At 41.1% G+C, this 23,094-nt stretch overlaps 1 protein-coding gene across 1 annotated transcript in view; it reads left to right on the top strand.

The window, feature by feature from the left end:
- The window catches only part of LOC126237263 (lysozyme-like), an 81,954-nt gene extending 63,299 nt beyond the window's left edge, over window positions 1–18,655 (top strand). The window contains exons 3-4 of the mRNA XM_049947187.1: window positions 6,450–6,523; window positions 18,253–18,655. Coding sequence (XP_049803144.1) covers window positions 6,450–6,523; window positions 18,253–18,399 — 221 coding nt within the window. The 3' untranslated portion in view covers window positions 18,400–18,655. The remainder of the gene's footprint in view (window positions 1–6,449; window positions 6,524–18,252) is intronic.
- The last annotated feature ends 4,439 nt before the right edge of the window (window positions 18,656–23,094 follow it).

Below are 23,094 nucleotides of genomic sequence, written 5' to 3'. Positions count from 1 at the left end.
CATTAGATTACAGTCGTTTTCAACGAAAGGAATTCTAAACAGGAAACAAAATAGCTTCATACATCGAAAATACTGCTGAACTTAAACTTTTTTAAACATGCGCATTAGAAAAGATCAATATACCCCTCTTGCAACTGAAGGAGAAACTTTATAAGATAAAAAAATTTTATTTGATAAAACAAGTATCTCTCTTTTGCCTCTTCTTCTGTCCGCCACCCCCTCCTCCAACGTGTGCAATCGCAAGATATTTCATTAACATTCAGTGCTCCTCACCCCATAGTCAACCAAGATACCACAAGAAAAGCACCAATATGTTCACAGTTTCTTGTAAAAGCAACCCAGTACAAACGTAACTTCCTCAGATTTACAAATAAGTTAAAAAAACACGAATTCTGTTGCTGCTGGACCATGAAGTTATTTTTGTATGTCAATCCTTAAAACAGGTGGAAATTTAAGTTCAGGAGTACATTATTTGTAAAGAAGTGTAATGAATTGCACAATTAATTGATTGCAGAAATCTCTCAGAACAATGTGTGTTGGTCAACTACCGCCAGTAGTTACACATTTTCCTGTGTCAGAGAGGAAGACACCACCATTATGAGTATGCCTGCAACAGACGTGGCGTTCGCCGTGCCTAGCTGACGTGACGTCACCAACAAGGGCCGAGACCTTCCTTTGGGTCGGTGTTGGTGTAAGCAGTGTCAAATGTCGAGAAAGTCGTCCTCTTGCTTATCGCACTGAGAGCTATCGTTAACGACTGCAAGATGTGTAGGAATCAATGCCCCAAGGAATGTGGTGGTTTCAATGACGCCCTTCATGTCACCCCCTGACCCATCTCCGCATCAGATCTGAGCGGTGGTGTGTCTGAAATGTTTTCCTCGGCCAGCCATAAGAAAACAGCTTGCTTTCAACGCTGTGCGTCGCGGCTCTGATCTCCATCGCAGGCGCGCCAAAAGAAGTGGTGAAATTTGCATAAGAAGGGGTGTGATGATCTCTCCCATCATGCGACAGGTCCGCGGTGGCGTTGGTCGGAATTTTGGTGAAGCTTGGTGCCAACGTGACAACATTCGTTCTCCTTCGACCTCACGTGAACTTCTGAGCTCCAGCCTCTCCTTACCCCCCCCCCCCCCCCCCCCCCCTTGCATGTATCGACACCTTGCTGTTGAAGCTTCGCCGATCCCGAGGGTGAGGTCGGGGTGCGCCATGCTTCTGCACCAGTAACAGAGGAAGACTGTAGGTACCTTTGAGCCAAATTTCAAACTTTGACGTCGCATACGGGTTTCCGAAAAAGTAATCCTTTGTGTTGCACAGTGTACATTGATCGGTGCAGAAGAGTCCTCTTTTATCAGGATAGTGCACATGCCCACACGGGGCTTTGGCTGTGGGGAAAACAAGCACCATATTCAGCAGGTATATCACGGTGCGACTCCCTCTATCCTACCTTGTAAGGAAATCATGCGTGGTAAATGTGTAGACCACAGAACAGGATTATCCCACTGCTAGTATCGAATATACTCACTGAAAAACGTTACACAAAATGTGTCGAACCAAACGATACTAACAATATGCACATAACAACTCTGCATTCATACTAAAGTGCTTAGCAGAGGGTTCATAGAGCCATTTTCAGAGCGTTTAGATTGCTACACTTGGAATAAATATGTTCGTGCAAGCTATGATTTCTCTAATTCTACTGCAATTACTATTTAGGTAGGATTAAAAACATCATTCGGAGGGGTGAGCTGGTTAAGGAAATTTCGTGTTAAGATGTCGGTGCAAAGAAAAAAAGCTTTTTTTTAGTGATGTCCACCTCAGCTAGCGTATTATGTCCGTAGCACTCCCCGATTTCGCGATAATGCAAAGCGTGCTGATATTTCGAATTTTTCGATGTCCTTCGTCATTCCTACCTGGTAAGTCAATCCTATCTGGTAAGGGTCCCATATCGCGCAACAATGCTCAGAAGAGAACGGCCAGCCGTAGTGTAGGCAGTTTCTTTAGTAGATACGTGTTAATTTCTCTGCCTGTAATAAACCGTCTTTGGTTCGGCTTCCCCATAACGTTTTCTATGTGATGCTTTAAATTTAAATTGTTTGTAATTGTAATTCCCAGGCATTTAGTTGACTCGACAACCCTCATGTATGTGTGATTTACCGTGTAACCTACGTTTAATGGAATTTTTTAATACTTTCCTGGAGGAACTCTCACTCTATATAGTTCGGTACAATAGCCACCGTTCGTACCATACAGATGTTATGTCTAAATCATTTTGCAATTAGTTTGATCTCCTAATGGCTTTGTTAGACAGTAAAGGAAAGCGCCATTTGGAAACAGACTGCGATCTGTTCAGATTGTCTCCTAGCTCATTTATACAGATGGAGTACAAAAAGTGGCTACAACGCTTTCTTGGAACGCCAGATATCAAATCAGGCAGCGTGGATGACGCCATCAGTTACTACTAACTGGGATCTTTCTGATATCACAAACGCAGACGCACAACTGAGACGATACTCAATAGTCATGCTATTTTATTACAAGCCACTTGGCAAGGTACAGTTTCGAAACCATAACGGAAATCTAGAAATAGGGAGCCAGTTTGAGATACCCTGTCGATAGCTCTCATAAAGAGCCAAAGAATGGTATTTTTTTGAATACGAGCTGGCTATGTATCAACAGATCGTTTTCTTCTAAGTGTTTAACGATGTTAGAACGCAATGTGCTCCAAAATCCTATTGCAAATGTGACATGGGTCTGTAACTCAGATGATTACTCCTATTTCCTGTCTAGTGTGCTGATGTGACCCGGGGTACAATGAAGTCTGCGTTAAACTTAGAGCTTCTGTAAAACGTCGGCCATATTGGAGATTCTGCTTTTTCTTTTGTTTTAAACAGGGCATCCCTTTCTTCTGTGGTATTGTTCTGACGTGTTTAGTGTACCATGGAGAATCTGTTCCGCTTCTCAATGTTTGATTGGCATGAAACTCACGTTTTTTGTCAATTCTATTTCTTTGAATTTAAGTAACATCTGATCTACGCCTACATAGTTTGAAAGAAACAGACTGTATGTTAGGCAGGCGTCCGGCATATGTTTATCAAATTTCTTATGCAGTTGTATTTGCATTTATTTTGGATGAATTTGAATGTTACGGTATTAGGTCTAGCTATAATGACCATGTTGTCACCAATCTCTGTACCTATTATGATGAAATAGAGAGCATCAGGATTGTTTGTTGTTAACAGGTAGAGGATGTTACGGCAACCACGTAAACGTCGTATGGGGTCCTGTTCGAAACAATTTTTGGAGAAAGTACTCAGTAAAATTTCGAACGATGTTTCATGCCTACCACCTGTTTTAAACATGTAGTCCCGTCAACATAACGAAAGTAGATAGGTTTCACAACAAACTGTACCTGTCTCGTATGAGTCTGTACCTATTCGAAATGACTCGAATTTTTTCTTGTTATCTGAAAGAAAACCGTTACAGAAAAACGTGAATCGTTGCAGTTCCTTGAAGAACCTTTTTCATTTCAACCAACAGTCGGTGTTCTACCACATCCGCTATCAACAAAAAAAAAAGTTATATTTGCTTTACCTGAAAGTATTGCTGAGGTGGATGACGCAGTGGCAGACACCCAGAACACACGTTAAATAAAAATCGGGCTCACATTTACTTTCAGCTATCCACATTTACGTTAATTGAAATTACCCTTAGTTCCTGAGGGCGGAACTCTGGCGTGGTTCCTTGGAAATGACGACAGCTTCTTCCTTACTCCATTCTCCTCAAGCTAAGCTGATGCTCTGCCTCCGAAGATGAGACGTCAAACTTTATACACACGATATATAGTTCTGATACTTTGTAGAAAAGTGGAATGCTGTACCCTACGCAAGATGAAGTTGAAGTGATTTTTTTTTCTATAAACATTCGTAGCATATGGAGTACCCAGTTACGATAATCTGAGGGAAGAACTATCAGTCCGTAACTTCACATTACAAATTAAAATCAAGGCATTTATCAGACGATTAGTACTGTGCTAACCAGGTATGATTCAGATTGTAGTGGTACGTCATTACTTCCCTAGGACATGTGAACCAACGTAAACAGAAAATCCTTCTGATAACGACGGCTTCATATGGAAGCTGAGCCACGCTGCAGCTTTACAGTGCATTTGTACGATTCCGGCTAGATTACGGATGCACGGCATGCAGAATATAACCTATGACACTTGGCATGGGACAGACACAGGAGACCACTTCTACGTATGTTTACAATTTTAATGAAATTTTTCATGAACATAACTATATGGCTATAATTATAGATGGGTAGCAGAGGGACTAACTTCGCTGTTCAGTAGTTTTCCCTGAGTTTATCCTACAGATTCGTTTAACAATTTACCATACTACCCGCGGAATCACTTGCAATCAAGGGATTATTAAATTACCTTGATTGTATTGTAAATTTCTTGAGGGGGTCTGACAGGAAAAGTAATATAAAGGTCCAATTAGCTACCTATCATGTAGCATCATTCGTAAATTTGCAGTCTTATATTGCTCAAGATGGCAGTACCATTATAAATAGTCACACAACGCGCGAAAGTCAAAAACGTTCGACTGTAGTGTGGTAAACTGATTGTCAGCTCACGATGCACAATTAGTCACATTAGCTAACATAGCCACATGTACAGCCAGAAACAGTAAAAGAAACGAATGTGGCTGATTAAAAATAATACTACTGAAGATTTTAAAGAAAGCTTAAAAAGTTGTGACCAAGGTGAAGTTCACAATGAGCCTGTTGCTAGCTCTAAGTTAGACATTTATTAAAGATTTTGTATCAATTTTTGAAAGTAATTTCCATAAAAGAGTATTAAATGGAATAATGGGAATTCGTTAAGGAAACCATGGGTCACTATTGGTATCAGACTCCTCACAACGAAAAAAACGCTTGCACAAAACGCCCACAAATACTTGCGTAATGCAAACAGTACTGTAACATATCAAGAAATTGTTGCAAGTCCTATACCATGCACATCGTTGTTGGAAACAGATCAGCAATAAAATCAAATCTTTATAGAATATGGTAAAGAGAGGGACAGACAAAGAAGCCATAGAATATTACATTATTTCTGTTAATGCTGATTGGATCATTGTAAAAGTCAATTCATGTTTAGAAAATTATTAACATTTACTTCTAAAAAATTGATGTGCAAATAGTTCAGAACAGATAGCAGGACATTAAACTGAAGCAATACAGAAATTATTTAGTGAAATAAAAATTAATCTCACATCCTCATCTGAAATAAGGAAGATCATCATGTGTCTAAAATGTAAATTGTCCTGTACCCTTACATGATTTCTTTTCGCTGTTGAGGTATGCTTAGATGAGAAAAGTAGATGGAAGTGACAGACAGTAAGTTGCGGTGAAATAAACATCGGCTATGTCCGGCCACTGGGACAAAATACACTGCACTCGCCTTGGAATAGGGCACAGCACAATGGCCAATGGTTCCTTCCTTTGGCAGAAGGCCCCTCAAAAGTGTGGCACTACTGGCATACAGATTTCATTTCGCCACAGTTCACCTAAATGTGTTTTGTATTCATAGGAGGAGGGCAGAGATTAGTTTCAGTTGATATGCCCTCTATTTCAGCAGACAATAAGAAAATGTGGTAAGACTTAAGATACTGTGTGGGCTCTGACTTTGTTCCATAAACTACTAGGATAGGTAGGAGAGAAGGTACTGGCAGAAGTAAAGCTGTGATGGTGGTTTGTGAGTCGTACTTACATAGTTCAGCGACAGTGCACTTGCCCGCGAAAGGCGAAGGTCCCAGGGTCTAGTCCCGGTCTGGTACATAGTTTTAATCTGCCAGAAAGTTTTATATCAGGGAGGTGGTTTTAATGTACTGTCAGGAAGGCTGATTCATTGTATTTTGTAAGTGATGATCCAGAGCTTTTATTTTCCTTTTTAGCCTTTGTTCTACACTCCCAGCTGGGAGATATTTGTATATCAACTACATATGGGGCCGTTTCGTGGGCTCAGAAACGTCTGTGATGACATCATCGTGCTCTGCAGAAACACACAGCAGTGCAGCGCATTTGACCAGGGAAATACCAGGTACCGAAATCTGGATACAAACCTCGGGAAACCGTATATGATTCATACTGATGATGACTTTATATACATATGTATTTGAACTATATCAAGCGATTTTTTTAAACAAAAAGTTTGCGTCCATTCGTTTGGCTGCACTCACCGTTGTTGTTGCAGATGTCTTACTTATATACAGGTAACTCAATAGCTGTCAAAGAGAACCATTGTTGATGGGGACGATATTGTATACAGCTCATAGCTCATACTTTGCGTCTTTGAAAATAGTCACTTCCCGAGGAGATCCGTTGAAATCACATTTTTACTTTTGTTATTGATAAGCGACGTGTAATACGTGTGCTTCGTGTTCCAGCTTTCGAGCGCTGCACCACACACACTTTCTGCGCCCTAGAGACCGTGCAGCTCTACATGGCGCGGTACGGCAAGGTACGTCGCTCTATTATCAAAATAAATGAAAAATGCAGCTTTTGTGTGTGTGTGTGTGTGTGTGTGTGTGTGTGTGTGTGTGTGTGTGTGTGTGTGTGTGTGTGTGTGTTAGACTACCAAAGGACATGAAGGAGCTATTTCGTTAAGTAATAAAAACGTCGTTTTAGCGTTGTTAACCGACGCGGTAAGTCTTAATTCACTAAAATGCACCAGAAGATAATAACTTATGAGGCGGCGGCATTGCGCAATTTTTTATTCATTTTGTGTGTACCAATAGTTAGTTAGAGAATTTAACAAAATGGTATCCCGCAGATGAAAGTGGCTAATAAAAGAAGTAATTCCTCGGCTTCGCTGCTGAACTAAGACACAAATGAATTACATACATTGGCAGCGAGCAGGCATTGATGGAAATAAATGGAAAAAGTTGAAAATTTGTACCGGACCGGGAGATCCGGGTTCGAACCCTGGTCCGGCACAAGTTTTCAACTTTCCCCACTTCTCCCCAGGGGGCCCACAGTTCCTATTGTGGGTACGTGTGTGGCGCGCATGGGGCCCCGAGCTTGAGAATCCTCCAGTGGAATTGTAATGGCTATTTGTGTCATCTGCTGAAGTTGCAGCCCCTACTTTCCTCCTGCTCTGCTGCTTGCATTGCTCTCTAGGAGAGCCATTTTATCAATTCTTACTCATCCACCGTTCGGGGGTTCCACGCTTTCTGTCGAAAATGAATTGGCCCCTTGCAGGCTTTTGGTGTTGTTTGCACCTTGGTCTGCAGGGACATTGTTTGTACATAGGTTCCCCTCCATACCACTCTGGAAGCAATTGATGTCAGGGTCTATCTGGCCACTCCAATCACAACCTGTAATCTCTACCTCCCGCCTGACAGGCTGCCCACATCCCTTGCCCTAACCACCCTTCAGCAACTCCCTTCTCCCTTCCTGCTTCTAGGGGACTTCAATGCCCACAACCCTCTTTGTGGTAGTCACACAACTACTGCCCTGGGCAGGACAGTTGAAGCTATTCTGACTGGGCTTGACCTCTGTCTCCTAAACACCAGCGCTTCCACACACTTTAGTGTGGGACACAGCACTTTCTCTGCCATAGACCTCTCCATCTGCAGTCTCGGCCTTCTTCCCTCCATTCACTGGGGTGTCCACGATGACTTACGTGACAGCGATCATTACCTCATTGTTTTGACCTTCCTTCAGTAGATCTTGCTCAGTCACCCTCCCAGGTGTGCCTTCTCTAAAGCTGATTGGGGTGCCTTCTCCTCTGCTACCATCCCCCCTGTACTAACACATAGTAGTATTTATGAGTCTACACAGACTTTGACTGCTGACACTCTTTCCGCAGCTGTTTCAGCCGTCTCTTCTCCCTCAGGTTCCTCTCATCGGAAGATGGTGCCTTGGTGGACTCCGGAAATTCCTGCAGCCATAAAAGACCGCCATTGTGCTCTTCAATGCTTCAAGTGGCACCCTTATACTGCTTTCCTTCTGGTCTTTAAACGATTCCTCGCCTGGGCCCATTACCTAATCTAATTTTAGAAACAGATTTGCTGGGAACGATATGTGGCTGCCATAGGACCGCACACACCCTATTCACAAGTTTGGGCGAAAGTCAGGCGAATTTTAGGCCATCGTCCTCCCACTGGCGTTGCAGGAATCTCTGTGCATGGTGTTGCCCTTACCCATCCGGACTTTGTCGCCGAGCATTTCGCTAAACACTTTGCCCAAGCCTCTGCATCGACAGTTTCTGCTCACGTTCCTTCTCCTGGAAGAGCATTCGGAACGACTGCCTTTGTCTTTCGTTTCTCGCTGCTTGGAGCCTTATAATGCCCCATTTAGCGAGTGGAAATTCGCCAGCACCTTCGCCCTTTGTCCCGACATGGCTCCTGGACTGAATCATATACATAACCAAATGCTCCAGCCCTTATCGATGGCTAGCCACTTTCGTATACTGACCCTTTCCAACCGTCCATAGAGTGAGGGGGGGTATTTCCTATCCAGTGGCAGGAAAGCAATGTTATTCCTGTGTTGAAGCCTAGGTAGCCACCTCTTCAGTTGGATAGCTACCGTCCAATTAGCCTTACCCACACCCTCTGCAAGCTCCTTGAACGCCTGGTGAGTTGGTGGCTGTTTTGGATCCTTGAATCCTGCGACCTTCTGTCATCGACTCAAGGCGGTTTTCGCTGTGGCAGCTCTATGGTGAATAACTTGGCCCACTGGATTGTGTTATCTGGTCCGCTTTTGCCCATTGGCAACACCTCATTGCAGTCTTCTTTGACCTGCATAAAGCCTACATCACATGGCTCCACCACAACCTCACCACCCTTCACGAATGGGGCCTTCGTGGCGCCCTGCCCATTTTTATCTATAACGCTTTCTTGTCGCTCTTTCAGGGTCCAAGTTGGTTCCTCTTACAGCACTTCCCATCGGCAAGAAAATGGGGCTCCACAGTCCACAGGGTTCTGTGCTGAGCATCCCCCTCTTTCTCGTCGCCATTAATGTACTGGTGGCGGCTGCTGGGCCGACAGTGTCCCCCTCTTTGTATGCTGACGATTTTTTGTATCTACATCACTTCCTCTATTATGGGCGCCGTCTACAGGGGGCCCAGGGACCCCATCCACCATTGTGAGGTACGACTTGCGAGTGGTGCCTTCCAGACTAGCCCCATGATTAGCCTTCTTGCAGAGGCGGGGATTTCACCACTGCGAGCTTTGTGCCAACAACAGCTGATATCTTACGCACTCCGAATTCGCTGCACCGCAAAGCACCCTAGTTATGGTCTCCTTTATTCATACATGAAAATCAACCTCACGCAGCGGCGGCCACAGTGTGGGCTTACCAATGGCTGCCCACATTCAGTCGCTCTTTTCTGAGCTCCAACACTTCCCTTCACCGCCTCATTTCTCTGCTCACACATGTACCCCTCCATCGTGTGTCTCTCGACCACAGCTGTCTTGATCTCTCCATCAATTCAAAGGATTCTGTCCCTCTGGAGGCCCTTTGCCACCAATTCTACTCTCCTCAGTTCCAGGGTTCAGACTTACACTGATGACACCATGCTTGCTGGTCACACTGGTTATGCTAATACCTAAGCGAGACACATGGAACTTTGTTCCTTGCCAGATGGCTTCAGTGTTTTTACTGTAGAACTGGTAGCCATCTTGTGCTCACTGGACCATGTCCCCTTCTGCTCAGGACTATCCTTCACTATCTGTGGTGACTCCTTGAGCAGTTTGTAAGCTGTAAGCCATTGCTTCCCTCACCACCCGTTGGTCATAGCTATGCAGGACTCCCTTTCTCTCCTTGATCAACGTGGACGCTCAGTGGTTTTCATTTGAACCCCAGGCCATGTTGGGACCCCAGGCCATGTTGGGATCCCTGGCAATGAACGTGCTGATCGACTGGCTGAATTGGCTACTAATGGGCCCTCTCTTGCTATTAGAATTCCAGAAATAGACCTTTCCTCGGCATTATGTTGTCAGGATTTGGGACATTGGAATGTAGAATGGCACACTCTTTCTTCACCTAACAAGCTCAGGGCGATAAAGGATTCTACAACTATGTGGCGGTCCTCCTATGGGCCTCTCGTAAAGCCTCTGTCGTCCTATGCCGGTTCCACATCGGCCATACTTGGCTGACTCACGGTTATCTCCTCCGTTGTGAGGACCCCTCTCTCTGTCATTGTGGATCAATGTTGACTGCGGTTCACCTCTTACTGGAATGTCCCGACTCAGCCGCTCTGTGACAGACTTTTAGCCTTCCTGACTCGCTACCTGTGCCATTAGCTGACAATGCCACAGCTGCTGATCTAGTTTTACGATTTCTTCGTGATGGGGATTTTTATCGCTTTATTTAAGGCTGGGGCATTCAACCTTATCAGTGGTGGAGGGGATGGCAGGCCAGCTTGCTCCCCCTTTCGCCCTGATTCGACTGGCTTCGACTGGGCTTGGTGGTTCATCCCTGCCCTCTGCCTTCCCACTCCTTTCTTAATGGGGTCTGTTTTATCTTGAGTGTCTCTTGTCTACCTGTGCTTCTTCCTTCATGCCCCATTCTAGTCACTTTCTTTCCCTCCTCTCTTCTTCCGCCTTCTTCCTTTCTTCTCTGTCAACAATTTGTAATTTTATGGCCATTGTAGTTCCCTCTTACAGTGTGAGGTTTTATCGGTATAAGTTATTCCAAGACCGGAGGGACTGATTACCGTGTAGTTTGGTCCCCTCTCCAATCCAACCAACCAACTTTCCCCATTTATTTCCATCAATGCCCACTCGCTGCCAATGTCTGTAATTCATTTGCGTCCTAATTCGGAATGCCTGCTGGATCAAAAATGGATTCTGTTCTTCTGGACATATCTGAAAGAAGCCACATATACAGATATTAACTGTGTACGGAGTTCCACCTTACTTCAAATGTGTTCGAATGCACAGTACTAGGGCGGACAAGAAGTGCTAAACGAAGATACTTGTTCAAACTATAGTGAGAATAGTATCTACGTTGAGGATGTTACAGAGAAATAAAAAGTAATGAAAGTAAAACAGACAATAATAAAAGTAAATAGTAAATCATCGAACTATCACTAACAAAATGAAGAGCCCGTGTAGGTGGACAAGGAATTTTATCGATACTGGTGACGAAAGGTCGGTCGAATTGGATTGGAATATTACTGGCACCGCGAGGCGAAATTTTGACAGTGTTAATTACAGATGGTGTGGCTGTGGTAACGATATTTGGATCAATTTCGCTGCAAGTGAAGTTCTACAAGCCGTCAGTTAAGAGCTAAAACGAACGTGCAAGAAGGCCTTAATGCTTGTCTCAGTCTTTGGGAAGGCCGAAACAAACACGCTCATTATCATCAGTTTCTGGAAACCAGGTTAATTAATGGTAACATAAGCACGCTTAGCGTTGAAACAAGACGTGCCGAGCTACAGATAAGTGTTTGAAGGAAAGTTTGACGTGGCACTGCAGAACAGCATCATCGTGTCTTTAAGTGCATTAATATTCAACTATCTTAACGAACTGCAGAAATTTGTCTCACCAGAGACATAATTAGCAATATCGAGCAAACAGCTGTGATGCAACGTGCCGTTTACATTTACTTGAATTGTGTAGAAATTATCAACCATGTTTTGCCTCAAACTAAGATGGCACAGATTCATTCGGCAGCCGCGACGTTTGGAGCCCACAAGAACCAGAGAATGTGTAATCAAATTCCTAACAAGGCCAGAATGTTTTCAGTGAATCTGTGGCGGTTTGGGGTTAGAGGCTCCATACGTATGCAAACTAAATGTAGAGAACAGCAGAGGATACAGTTAGATACTGAACAGTAGGTGGAAAAACATGGATTGGATACTGCGTTGTCCAGGGTTCAAGGTTACGATAGTGCCGCGTCATTCCTTAAATCTTTTTCGAATTCATGCATTCTCATGTGTTCCCTCTAGCATCATCGGTTTTGGAATCGCAGAGAACTTATATTTTTTTCGTTCTCATCTTCTACATCAAGATGAGAATTAGTTGTAGGACCCACTGTCTGTTACTCGCTGGAGCACTCATTACAATTCAGTTAGTGTGTACTGCGGAAGATAAGCACGATATATCCGTCGATACGTTCTTCCAGCTTCCCACAGGCCCGCAGTGTGGCCACGTTCAAATAGCGGACACTGTTCAACACGAGAACGAACTCTTCGATGGGACATCGTTGTATCCTAGAATGAATGCTGCAAACACTGTTAACCTCTAAACTCAGCACAGCTACTGCCTGCAAAATCAGAGGACGCACAGACAGGCATCCTGAGAGCCATGACCGTGGTAAAGGAATCGGTAACATTATAACCCCTCACAATCACGCTTTGTACCATGGTGCAACTAATCAGTCCTTTTAGGGTATTGTTTTTCAGCAGTATATATAACAGTTCCTACAGTATAAGAACACGTATTATAAATACTCGATTTCTTATCAGCCATTATACTGGTTCTTTTTTTTTACAAATTTTAAACACAAATACACCAGTTTCTAAGTAGACAGCAGGCCTCATTTAGATTTGCCGCCCTGGGCATCCGACAGCGTAGTCAACACCTGAAAGGAACTAACGTAATCTAGAACTAGTGCTGATGAAAGAAACCAGAACTGTATCCTATAAAAACATACAAACAAACATTTCCAACTTCAACACAGGTCCAGAAACTCAAGGAACAGCTCCGTTGGGATATGAGCGTAACATAGCGCTCAAATCCCAACACATGTTTCGTGACATAATTACTGGAATGCAGAAATACAGTAGATCTTCGTGCACTCTGTTCATGTTATTTAATTTAGCTTCGGTAAACCTAGTGCTGGTCTGGAGCAGGTGACAGAGGATTTAGGATCACTTTGCAAAGATTTCACTAAGGAAGACACCGTGGTTATAGTGGGTGGGGCAGGTAACAGTATTGACAGAGATCCTGGGTACAGTATAGAGTGTGACCTGGCGAAGATTGCACCAGCATCGAAGCATACTAGTGTTGAGTTTGTATCTGTTCTTGGGCGCCATGACCGACCTCATTTGAACTCTTCTGTCAAGAGTTAATTTGGAGCTGGAACGGCTGCTCATGTTGGGTGTGGGGTGACACATTGGTGTGGTTCATGTTGATTCTCTCAATAGGTGGGATTATACTAGGCATGGCCTTCACCTCAACAGGAAGGGGAAGGGTAAATTGGCTGGGGAAATAGCAGGAAAGTTAAAGGGGGGAGGCACTGTCATGAGTGGTAAAATACCAGTGGTTATAGGATTCAGAAAAGACCCTTTTTTAGGGTAGGGAGGACAGAAAGAAAGCAAATTTTAAGAGAGGTTAGAACTGAGACAAACCTTCAGTTTGAGAAAGAAATCAAAAAAACATAATTCCAGCTTATTACATCAGCATAAACAGCCGTTGGTTAAGAATTTTCAACTGTCAGCAGATATTTTAACTCCACCCAATTTTAACTCAGTCAATGTGAAATGTCAACTATCTTTATTGCATCAAAATATTCGAGGACTGAGAAATAAAATTAATGAATTAACTATCTGCATAGATGAATTAGGTCTTCAAACCCAGCTGACATAATCTGTCTCTCTGAACATCATGTGACCACTGGTATAGAACTTTTAAGTGCTACAGGGTTTAGGTTAGCATCTCACTTTTGTAGATCAGAAATGGAGAGAGGAGGAGTTGCCACATTCATTAGGAACTGTCATAAATTTAAGAACATAGACATTCATAAATTTTGCCTAGAACAGCATATGGAAGCATGTGCAACAGAATTAGAATTTCACAAAAAATCCTTCATAATATTATGTGTATATCGAGCACCTGCAGGTAACTTTAATCTGTTTGTAAACCACCTTGTAGCTGTACTGGCCCATTTAACAACCCAAAACAAAGAAATAGTGGTTGTTGGTGATTTCAATGTAGATTTCCTAAAGACTCTCCCAATAAGAACTTATTTGAGTTACTAACACTATCATTCAACTTAATTCCCACTGTAAAGTTCCCCACTAGGATAGCCACTTGCTCACAAACAGCCATTGATAATATCTTTATAGAAAAGTCCAATGAACAAAATTATATTACAAAACCAATAGTCAGTGGCCTCTCAGACCATGACATGCAGTTCCTTCTGTTAAATGTTAATACTGAACAGGATATAAAATCTGTTAAATCTGAGCTCAAGAGGGTAATCAGTAAGCCAAAAATTGATTATTTTAGGACACTCCTCAGACATTCACTGGACTGATGTTTACAGTGCTCATGGCATGAATGAAAAATATAACATTTTTGCTAATAAAGTGCTTACCTTATTCGAACACTGCTTTCCCCCAAAACTTGCCAAGGTTAGAGCAAAGTCTACAAAGAAGCCATGGATTACTCGAGGAATAGGGGTATCTTGTAAAACAAAAAGAAAACTGTATCTGTCAATCCGAAACATTTCCAATGTTGATGCTACAGCACATTATAAGAAATACTGCAAAATATTAAAGACTGTAATACGGATGTCAAAGCAAATATATTACAAGGAAAAGATAGTCATATCAGATAACAAAATAAAGACAATATGGGATATAGTGAAGAAGACCGGTAGAACCAGACATGAAGAGGAACAAATAGCATTAAGAGTAAATGATACATTGGTGACAGATGTTTATAGTGTTGCAGAACTTTTTAACAAACATTTTATAACTGTTACTGAAAAGATGGGGTTGTCAGGTTCGGTAGATGCTGCTATGGATTACCTTAGACCAGACATTTCAAGTAACTTCCATAATATGAATTTGACCCTCACTACCCCAACAGAAATAATGTCCATCATAAAATCTTTAAAATCAAAAACATCCAGTGGGTATGATGAAATATCAACAAAGTTAATTAAAGAATGTGATTCTGAGCTAAGTAACATATTAAGCTATCTGTGTAACCAGTCGTTTATTAGTGGAATATTTCCTGAATGGCTGAAATATGCTGAAGTTAAGCCACTGTTTAAGAAGGGAGATAAAGAAATAGCATCAAATTTCCGTCCAATTTCACTGTTGCCAGCATTCTCAAAAATTTTCGAAAAAGTAATGTACAGTCGTCTTTATAACCATCTTATCTCAAATAACATACTGTCAAAGTCACAGTTTGGATTTCTAAAAGGTTCCGATATTGAGAAGGCTATCTACACTTACAGTGAAAATGTGCTTAGTTCATTAGACAAAAAATTGCAGGCAACTGGTATATTTTGTGATCTGTCAAAGGCATTTGACTGTGTAAATCTCAATATCCTTTTAAGTAAACTAGAATATTATAGTGTAACAGGAAATGCTGCAAAATGGTTCAAATCTTATATCTCTGGCAGGAAACAAAGGGTGTTATTAGGAAAGAGACATGTATCAAGCTATCAGGCATCATCCAACTGGGAACTGATTACATGTGGGGTCCCACAAGGTTCCATTTTGGGGCCCTTACTTTTTCTTGTGTATATCAATGACCTTTCATAAGTAACATTACCAGATGCAAAGTTTGTTTTGTTTGCCGATGATACAAACATTGCAATAAATAGCAAATCAAGTGTAGTCTTAGAAAGATCAGCCAATAAAATATTTGTGGACATTAATCACTGGTTCCTAGCCAATTCTTCGTCACTAAACTTTGAAAAAACACACTACATGCAGTTCAGAACTTGTAAGGGGTGTCCCAAGAGTATATGTCTAACATACGATGACAAGAAGATAGAAGTAGTGGACAGTGTTAAATTCTTGGGATTACAGCTTGATAATAAATTCAACTGGGAGGAGCACACCACAGAACTGCTGAAGCGTCTTAACAAATCTGTTTGCAATGCGAATTTTGTCAGACATAGGGGATATAAAAATGAAAAAGCTGGCATACTATGCTTACTTTCATTCCATAATGTCATATGGGATTATTTTTTGGGGTAATTAATCAAGCCAAGCTGAAGTTTTCTGGGCACAAAAACGTGCAGTAAGAGTTATATGTGGTGTGAACTCAAGAACATCCTGCAGAAGCCTGTTTAGGGAACTAGGGATACTAACTACTGCTTCCCAATATATTTATTCCTTAATGAAATTTATCATTAAAAATATCACTTTTTCAAACCAACAGTGCAATTTATGGAATCAATACTAGAAATAAGAATAATCTTCACATGGATTTAAAGTCACTTAGTCTTGTACAAAAAGGTGTGCATTATTCAGCAACACACATTTTCAATAACTTGCCAGCAGCCATAAAAAGCTTAACAACCAATGAAATTCAGTTTAAGAGAAGCCTAAAGGATTTATTGGTGGCCAACTCCTTCTACTCCATTGATGAATTTCTTAGTAAAACCAGCTGATTTGTATATAAGTACTACACAACTTCTGCAGAATTTCAGTGCAGTAATGTGTTCACTGAAAATATGTGTGTGTGTGTGTGTGTGTGTGTGTGTGTGTGTGTGTGTGTGTGTGTGTTAGTATAATCTAACTTCTGCACCATTTCAGAGCAGTAATGTGTTCATTGTAAATAATTATTACAGTAGTTGTTACATGTTTATTACCTTATAAATAAATAAAAAACTTTTTTATTTTAAATTCAGTGCATTAGTATTTGTAAAATGACTCTGTGTTCATTAAAAAATGACGATCATTCCACTTAGGACCTGTGGAATGGTACATTAGCTTATTTGTTTTAGTTGTAAATATTTGTCATGTATTGTTGTTTTTCTGACATGTTCCACATCCTGGAGGACCTCCTCACTACGGATCAATTGGAATGAAAGTAAATCTAATCTAATCAAAAAGAATCATGATGATGCAAGTCGAATTTGCAGCGATGATTTCTCCATTTGATTTCCACACCACTTTCTGTAGACTAAATTTTGATCCATGTAATTTATAAAAAACGTAACTATTATGAATTTCGTAATTTTTAAGGACAGATCCAGATTGTTCCACTATTGATTGCAAAAACTGTAATGAACTTGACTTCATGGCGCTAGTATGTCCGATAAATGAAGACGCAGACAGTTGGTGGTTATAATTAACATGGAAGACGCAAATCGTAAAGGTGGTTTGTGGAAATAGACAATTATTCCTTTCTGCGTGAATAAAGTATTTTGTGCTGTGATAATACATTAGAAATGCCTATACAATAACAATTCGTTGTCTACTATTGTTAGACTATTCAGCGTTTCAGAGTACAATTTGTGTTTTTGTAGCATAAGAACGAATATAAAAAGCACAATGTTACTACCAAACGATTATCACATGATTATTTTATTAGTTGGCCCACAAACGTAGTCGAAATAACTCATTTAGTGCGTATTTAATGCAATAATTCAGGATGTTCGTTAGTGGCTAAGTGCTGGATTTCCAGTCCAAAGACCTTGAGTTCAGTCTTCGGACAGTTACATTCTTTTTCCCAGTGACCACTTCCTTCATACCTGGCAGTGATTAGTTAACGTGTCAAATCTGATTCGTATCTTGAGATATGACTGCAGTAATTCTTACAATTTACAGATCACATTTTTTTTTCATTTACAGACTGGCTGTTTGACATTAACAGGGTAAATTGCTGCTTACGAAAAATGAAGGGGTATTTCGCTAGTGTATGTATCGTGAATTAGTTAGGCATTGTTATTGCTGTGTCAGCGTAGAAAGTATAACTGTTCAGTTTTCAAAAACCAGCTAATGCGAAACTACTTTCAGATTTTTTTATATGTTAGCTTTCCTAAACGAAGTATAGAAACACTTTTTCTGATCCCCCCCTCCCCCCATAAAAGAAAGCTATTAGGTCCACAATGACTGACTGAAAATACATAGTTTAGGGACGAAAAAGGATATTCAGCAAATAAAGGTTCGTATATTCCAAATTAAATGTATAGGCATGTAGGAATGGAATTAGCTTCAGCCATGTAGCAACTAACACGCTGCATGTGCTGCTTTGATGTCCTATGGCCTACCTCTCTAAGTTTCCACATAGCTAGTGGCGTGGTATTAGGGGTACCTTTTCATTGATAAGCATAGTAGCTACATTCACGTTAAGTGCAATGGCATAGGATTTGAGATTGGAATCATTGTCGATTAAATGAGAAAAATCTACTTCCCCTTTGCCTTTCTAGGCACTATCACTACCCTTAATTCAAAGTGCTACTGTAAAGATTTTCCGATTGTAGCTTTGTTGCTCACATTAGTTTTTTTACAAGTAAATATTATGGCACTCACGGCATCGTTGTTCCAGGACTGCAACAAGAACGACAACGTGGACTGCCACGACTTTGCTTTGATCCACTACCTGGGTCCTTCCTGCGACGGCAAGCCCGGCCAGGAGTACATCGACGAATTCGAGAACTGCCGCTTCAACTTCGAAGTGCTCAACCAGCCTTAGAAGGGCTGTTCACGTGGCCTGTGGTCTCTGCCATATGGAGGCTCATTTCTTTAGTCGGCACGGTTCTACATCCAGCAATTAGAACGTCAAAGTCTCCTGGACGAGAGCTTCTCAGATACACTTGCGTAGATTATTGCTGTTAAGAAATATCTACTCATAAATAAAAGTCTGTAAAATTGTATCTAAACTCAGTTAGAAAGCTCAGAGGCACTGTTTCTGACATGTATGTCAAGTTCTAATAAAAGTTTTTTACGTATTTAATGTCCAAATTTATCCCACAGATCACTTTTACAAGGATATTCGACATGCCTTGGTATATGACTTAAAGAATAAAAGCAGTTTCATATGTGTGTATATGTAACTTACTTACGGTTCTAGTTTGACTAACATTAGAAAGTTCATCACCTGTGGCCTTACAGAAGCACTTTCCAGAAATAATTTAATGAAAAAACGAAAAATGTAATTCATGGTGGCCTGGTGGAGATTTCATCCTTCCGAATACAAAATAAGTGCAATTAAAGCAATGCAGCCTCGTTCAGTTTTGCGTACATATTCTTGCAGAAAACTTACCTAATAGTGTAATAAGTTGTTGCTACACTGTACATTAATTTCCCAGTACTGATAACTGTATGCATTACACACACAATTTTATAATGCACAGCATTCACACTAAAAGGAACATGACAATGAATGTTTTCCATTTTGTCTACTGCAACTTCCTATTTACGTGTCTGAAAAATTGAGTGAGTATCCCACAAGAATTAACGAGATGTTGAGCTCAGAAAGAGGATGAGATGTTAGAAACATGCACTGGAGAGCTTTGGTCTAAGATTTTCCACAAAAGAAAAATAAATTGTGGAAAACTGTCTTACGAATTAAGAGATGTTTTATTGTTATTTACTTACGTTAAATTTTCATCAGACCCTACTGACTTCTCTTATAAACCCTTCACTGTTAGAGCATATTGTGCAACAGATACTTTCTAAATGTTATTTTTGATAACTTTGTTACCTCCTTATCTCCTTCTGCCAATTTATTTTGTAATTTTATTCTTGGTAGAACGTGCTGTTTAGAGTTCTGTGTTTATTGTCGCTAAATGTAAGTTTAGATATCTTTCTGTGGTCATGGATAAGGCTGTTGGTACAATAATTATCTAGAATATTTTTCACTTCTATAGCTGATTGGAAAATATATTTACATAGTATAGTTATCCCAAGTACTATGAAAAGATTTTTACAATAAGCTAGATTCCTATCTTTTTGTTACTATTCTTACAGTCTTCTTTTGAAGTTCATTGTTTAATTTTGCACTCTTGTTCCCATGAAAAAAATTTCAGAGATAAAAATTGAGAGTACGTAAGAATAATATGTAACTAAAAGTATCAGGCTATTACACACTGATGATAGGATTCTGATAGCACAAAAAGCTGATGACATTCTGATTTATTAGAATTTGGCTGTGCAACCATAAACCACCTTTTTCTTTATCTGATACTTTGGACATATCTTCAGAATGAGCCAGTGGACTGAAGCTAAAGGACTCCTCCATCCTTTTAAACACAAGGACCATGCCATTGTGCATGCACCCTAGATAAACAAGAGCCAGATTAGACGTCCCAAAAATCCATAAGTAAGGGATTCCTATGGGACCAATAGTGAGTAACATTCACTCTCCAATTATGACAGTGGCAAAAACATATCCTTGTTTTAAAGGCTGGTTGTCAGAAAGTATACTCATCATATACATAATTATGATTCATTATTAAGTTTTGATGTAGTTTCCTTATTTATTATGGTCCCCCCCCCCCTCTCTCTCTCTCTCTCTCTCTCCCTCCCTCTCTCCTTTTGGCAAAAGCTCTGATAAAGAGGTTACAGATTTGTTTAAATATATTGTGATCTAGACATACTTTTATTTAATAAGTATTTTTCAAGAGTGATAGTGTAGCTTTGGACAGAGCCTTGTTACCTTGTTGATCAGTTTGTTTACAAGTGACTCTGAGTAAAAGGTGCTGGACGCTGCTAGTTTGTAGATAAGTTAAGGACATCTTTGTAGTGTGCCCCTATGGTGAGGAGGAGTGACATGAATTTTTTAAACTAAACACACTATGTGATCAAAAGTATCTGGACACCTGTCTGAAAATGACTTAAGTTTGTGGCACTCTCCATCGGTAATGCTGGAATTCAGTATTGTGGTGGCCCACCCTTAGCCTTGATGACAGTTTCCACTCTCGTGGGCATACGTTCAATCAGGTGCTGGAAGGTTTCTTGGGAAATGGCAGCTCATTCTTCACAGAGTGCTGCACTGAGGAGAGGTATTGATGTCAGTCGGTGAGGCCTGGCACGAAGTCTGCGTTCCAAAACATCCCAGAGGTGATCTATAGGATTCAGGTCAAGGTCTGTGCAGGCAAGTCCATTACAGGGATGTTATTGTCTCGTAACCACCCTGCCACAGGCCGTGCATTATGAACAGGTGCTTGATCACGTTGATGCAATCACGATCCCTGAATTGCTCTTCAACAGTGGGAAGCAAGAAGGTGCTTAAAAAATCAATGTAGGCCTGTGCTGTGATAGTGCCAAGCAAAACAAGGGTTGTAAGCCACCTCCATGAAAAACACGACCACACCATAACACTACCGCCTCCAAATTTTACTGTTGCCACTACACACACTGGCAGATGATGTTCCCTGGGCATTCGCCATACCCACACCCTGCCAACGGATCGCCACGTTGTGTACCGTGATTCGTCACTCCACACAACGCTTTTTCAGTGTTCAATCGTCCAATGTTTACGACTCTTACACCAAGCGAAGCGTCGTTTGGCATTTACCGGCGTGATTTGTGGCTTACGAGCAGCTTCTCGACGATGAAATCGAAGTTTTCTCACCTCCCGCCTAACTGTCATAGTATTTACAGTGGATCCTGACGCAGTTGGGAATTCCCGTGTGATGGTCTGGATAGATGTCTATTACACATAATGACCCTCTTCATCTGTCGACTGTTTCAGTCAACATACGAGGTCGGCCTGTACGCGTTTGTGCTGTATGTGTCCCTTTACGTGTCCACTTCACTATCACATTGGAAACAGTGGACCTATGGATGCTTAGGAGTGGAAATTTCACGTACAGACGTATGACCCAAGTGACACTCAATCATCTGAGCAAGTTCGAAGTCCGTGAGTTCTGCGGAGTGCCCCATTCTGCTCTCCCACGTTGTCTAATGGCTCCGAGGTCGCTGATATGGAGTACCTGGCAGTAGGTGGCAGCACAATGCACCTAATATGAAAAACGTATGTATTTGAGGGTGTCCAGATACTTGTGATCACATAGTGTAAATTTCACCCACAAAACATTAAATTTGCAGTGTAAATTGACAAGGAGAGCTGTTTTCCTTTCACGAACAGGGTGACTCATCACAATGACGAGGGCACTGTGTGACATACAGTTTATTAGAAGTAGTCATATGGAATTGTATTTACATTTAAATAATTTCCACTATCTTTTAGCTTTCAGTGTTCTGTCGACAATGATGTCATTAGAGACGGAGCACAATCTCAGATTAGGAAATGCGTAAGGAAATAGGCTCTGCCCTTTCAAAGGAGCCGTCGTGGTATTTTCCTTTCTCAGACAATAGGTGTTCTCAGAATGTTGGCTCACAGCGCACATAACATTGCTGATGAGTAATCTGTAGGATGAGCATTCCCACTTGAAAGTTTTTGAAATGAATGAGTACTATCAACTGACATGCAAGGTACTAAGATTTTAGGAACGAGTTGACATATTTAAATTCATGTGTTCCCTGCCACACATGGTACATTCGCAAGTTTAGGACATAGCCTCACAAACTGCAAATTAAAGCCTTCCACTAATGACAACACCTTTGGTTTCCATTAAGGATCACTTGTTTACAAGATACCTTGCAAAACTCAGAAAGATGAAAGATGCACATAGCATTCAAAGTACATTCATCTTACAGCCAAATTAATGGGTTGTGGCAGAGCACTGTATAGACACTGGTCACACTATAATGTATAATGATGACGAAATTCTAGAGGTGACTTAATGTTAATAGGACTTTGTGCTAAAGGAAACAGTGGAAATTTGTTAGGCAAAGAATTTAATAAAGCGAGATGGTGGTTTGTTCAGACAAAGTATGGATCAGGTGTTTTTCTTACTCAACTTGAAGAGAGGTCGCCACAGTGCAGCAATCCAATATATGCACAGATCATTACTATCAAACATTGCTAGCCTTTGTGTAGGCCTATCTGTGGTCACACGTGCAGTGGCACGGTCTGTGGATATAAGAGGGATGCGAGGTATATGTCTGAGTGTATGAGATGATGTAATATACTGCTGTTCTATGCCAATTCTTTGTGCTACAGAACCATGACATTCATTTTGCAATTATCTGTATTCACACTGCTTTAACTGATAACCAGTAGCGGCGTGGGATTAGCTGAGTGGTCTAAGGCGCTGCAGTCATGGACTGTGCGGCTGGTTCCGGCAAAGGTTCAAGTCCTCCCTCAGGCAAGTGTGTGTGTGTGTGTGTGTGTGTGTGTGTGTGTGTGTGTGTGTAACCAGTATGCACTGCAAGAAATTTTTTAGCAAATACAGTGAAGTGTTTTTTCCGTTCAAACTGAAATTCATGGCTTCTATGTTTAATTTAGCTTTGATGCATACTGACCAGTTGTAAACTTCCT

The sequence above is a fragment of the Schistocerca nitens genome, chromosome 2 (genome assembly GCF_023898315.1).
Source record: "Schistocerca nitens isolate TAMUIC-IGC-003100 chromosome 2, iqSchNite1.1, whole genome shotgun sequence".
Taxonomy (NCBI): domain Eukaryota; kingdom Metazoa; phylum Arthropoda; class Insecta; order Orthoptera; family Acrididae; genus Schistocerca; species Schistocerca nitens.
This window is presented reverse-complemented; position numbering and strand designations above follow the sequence as displayed.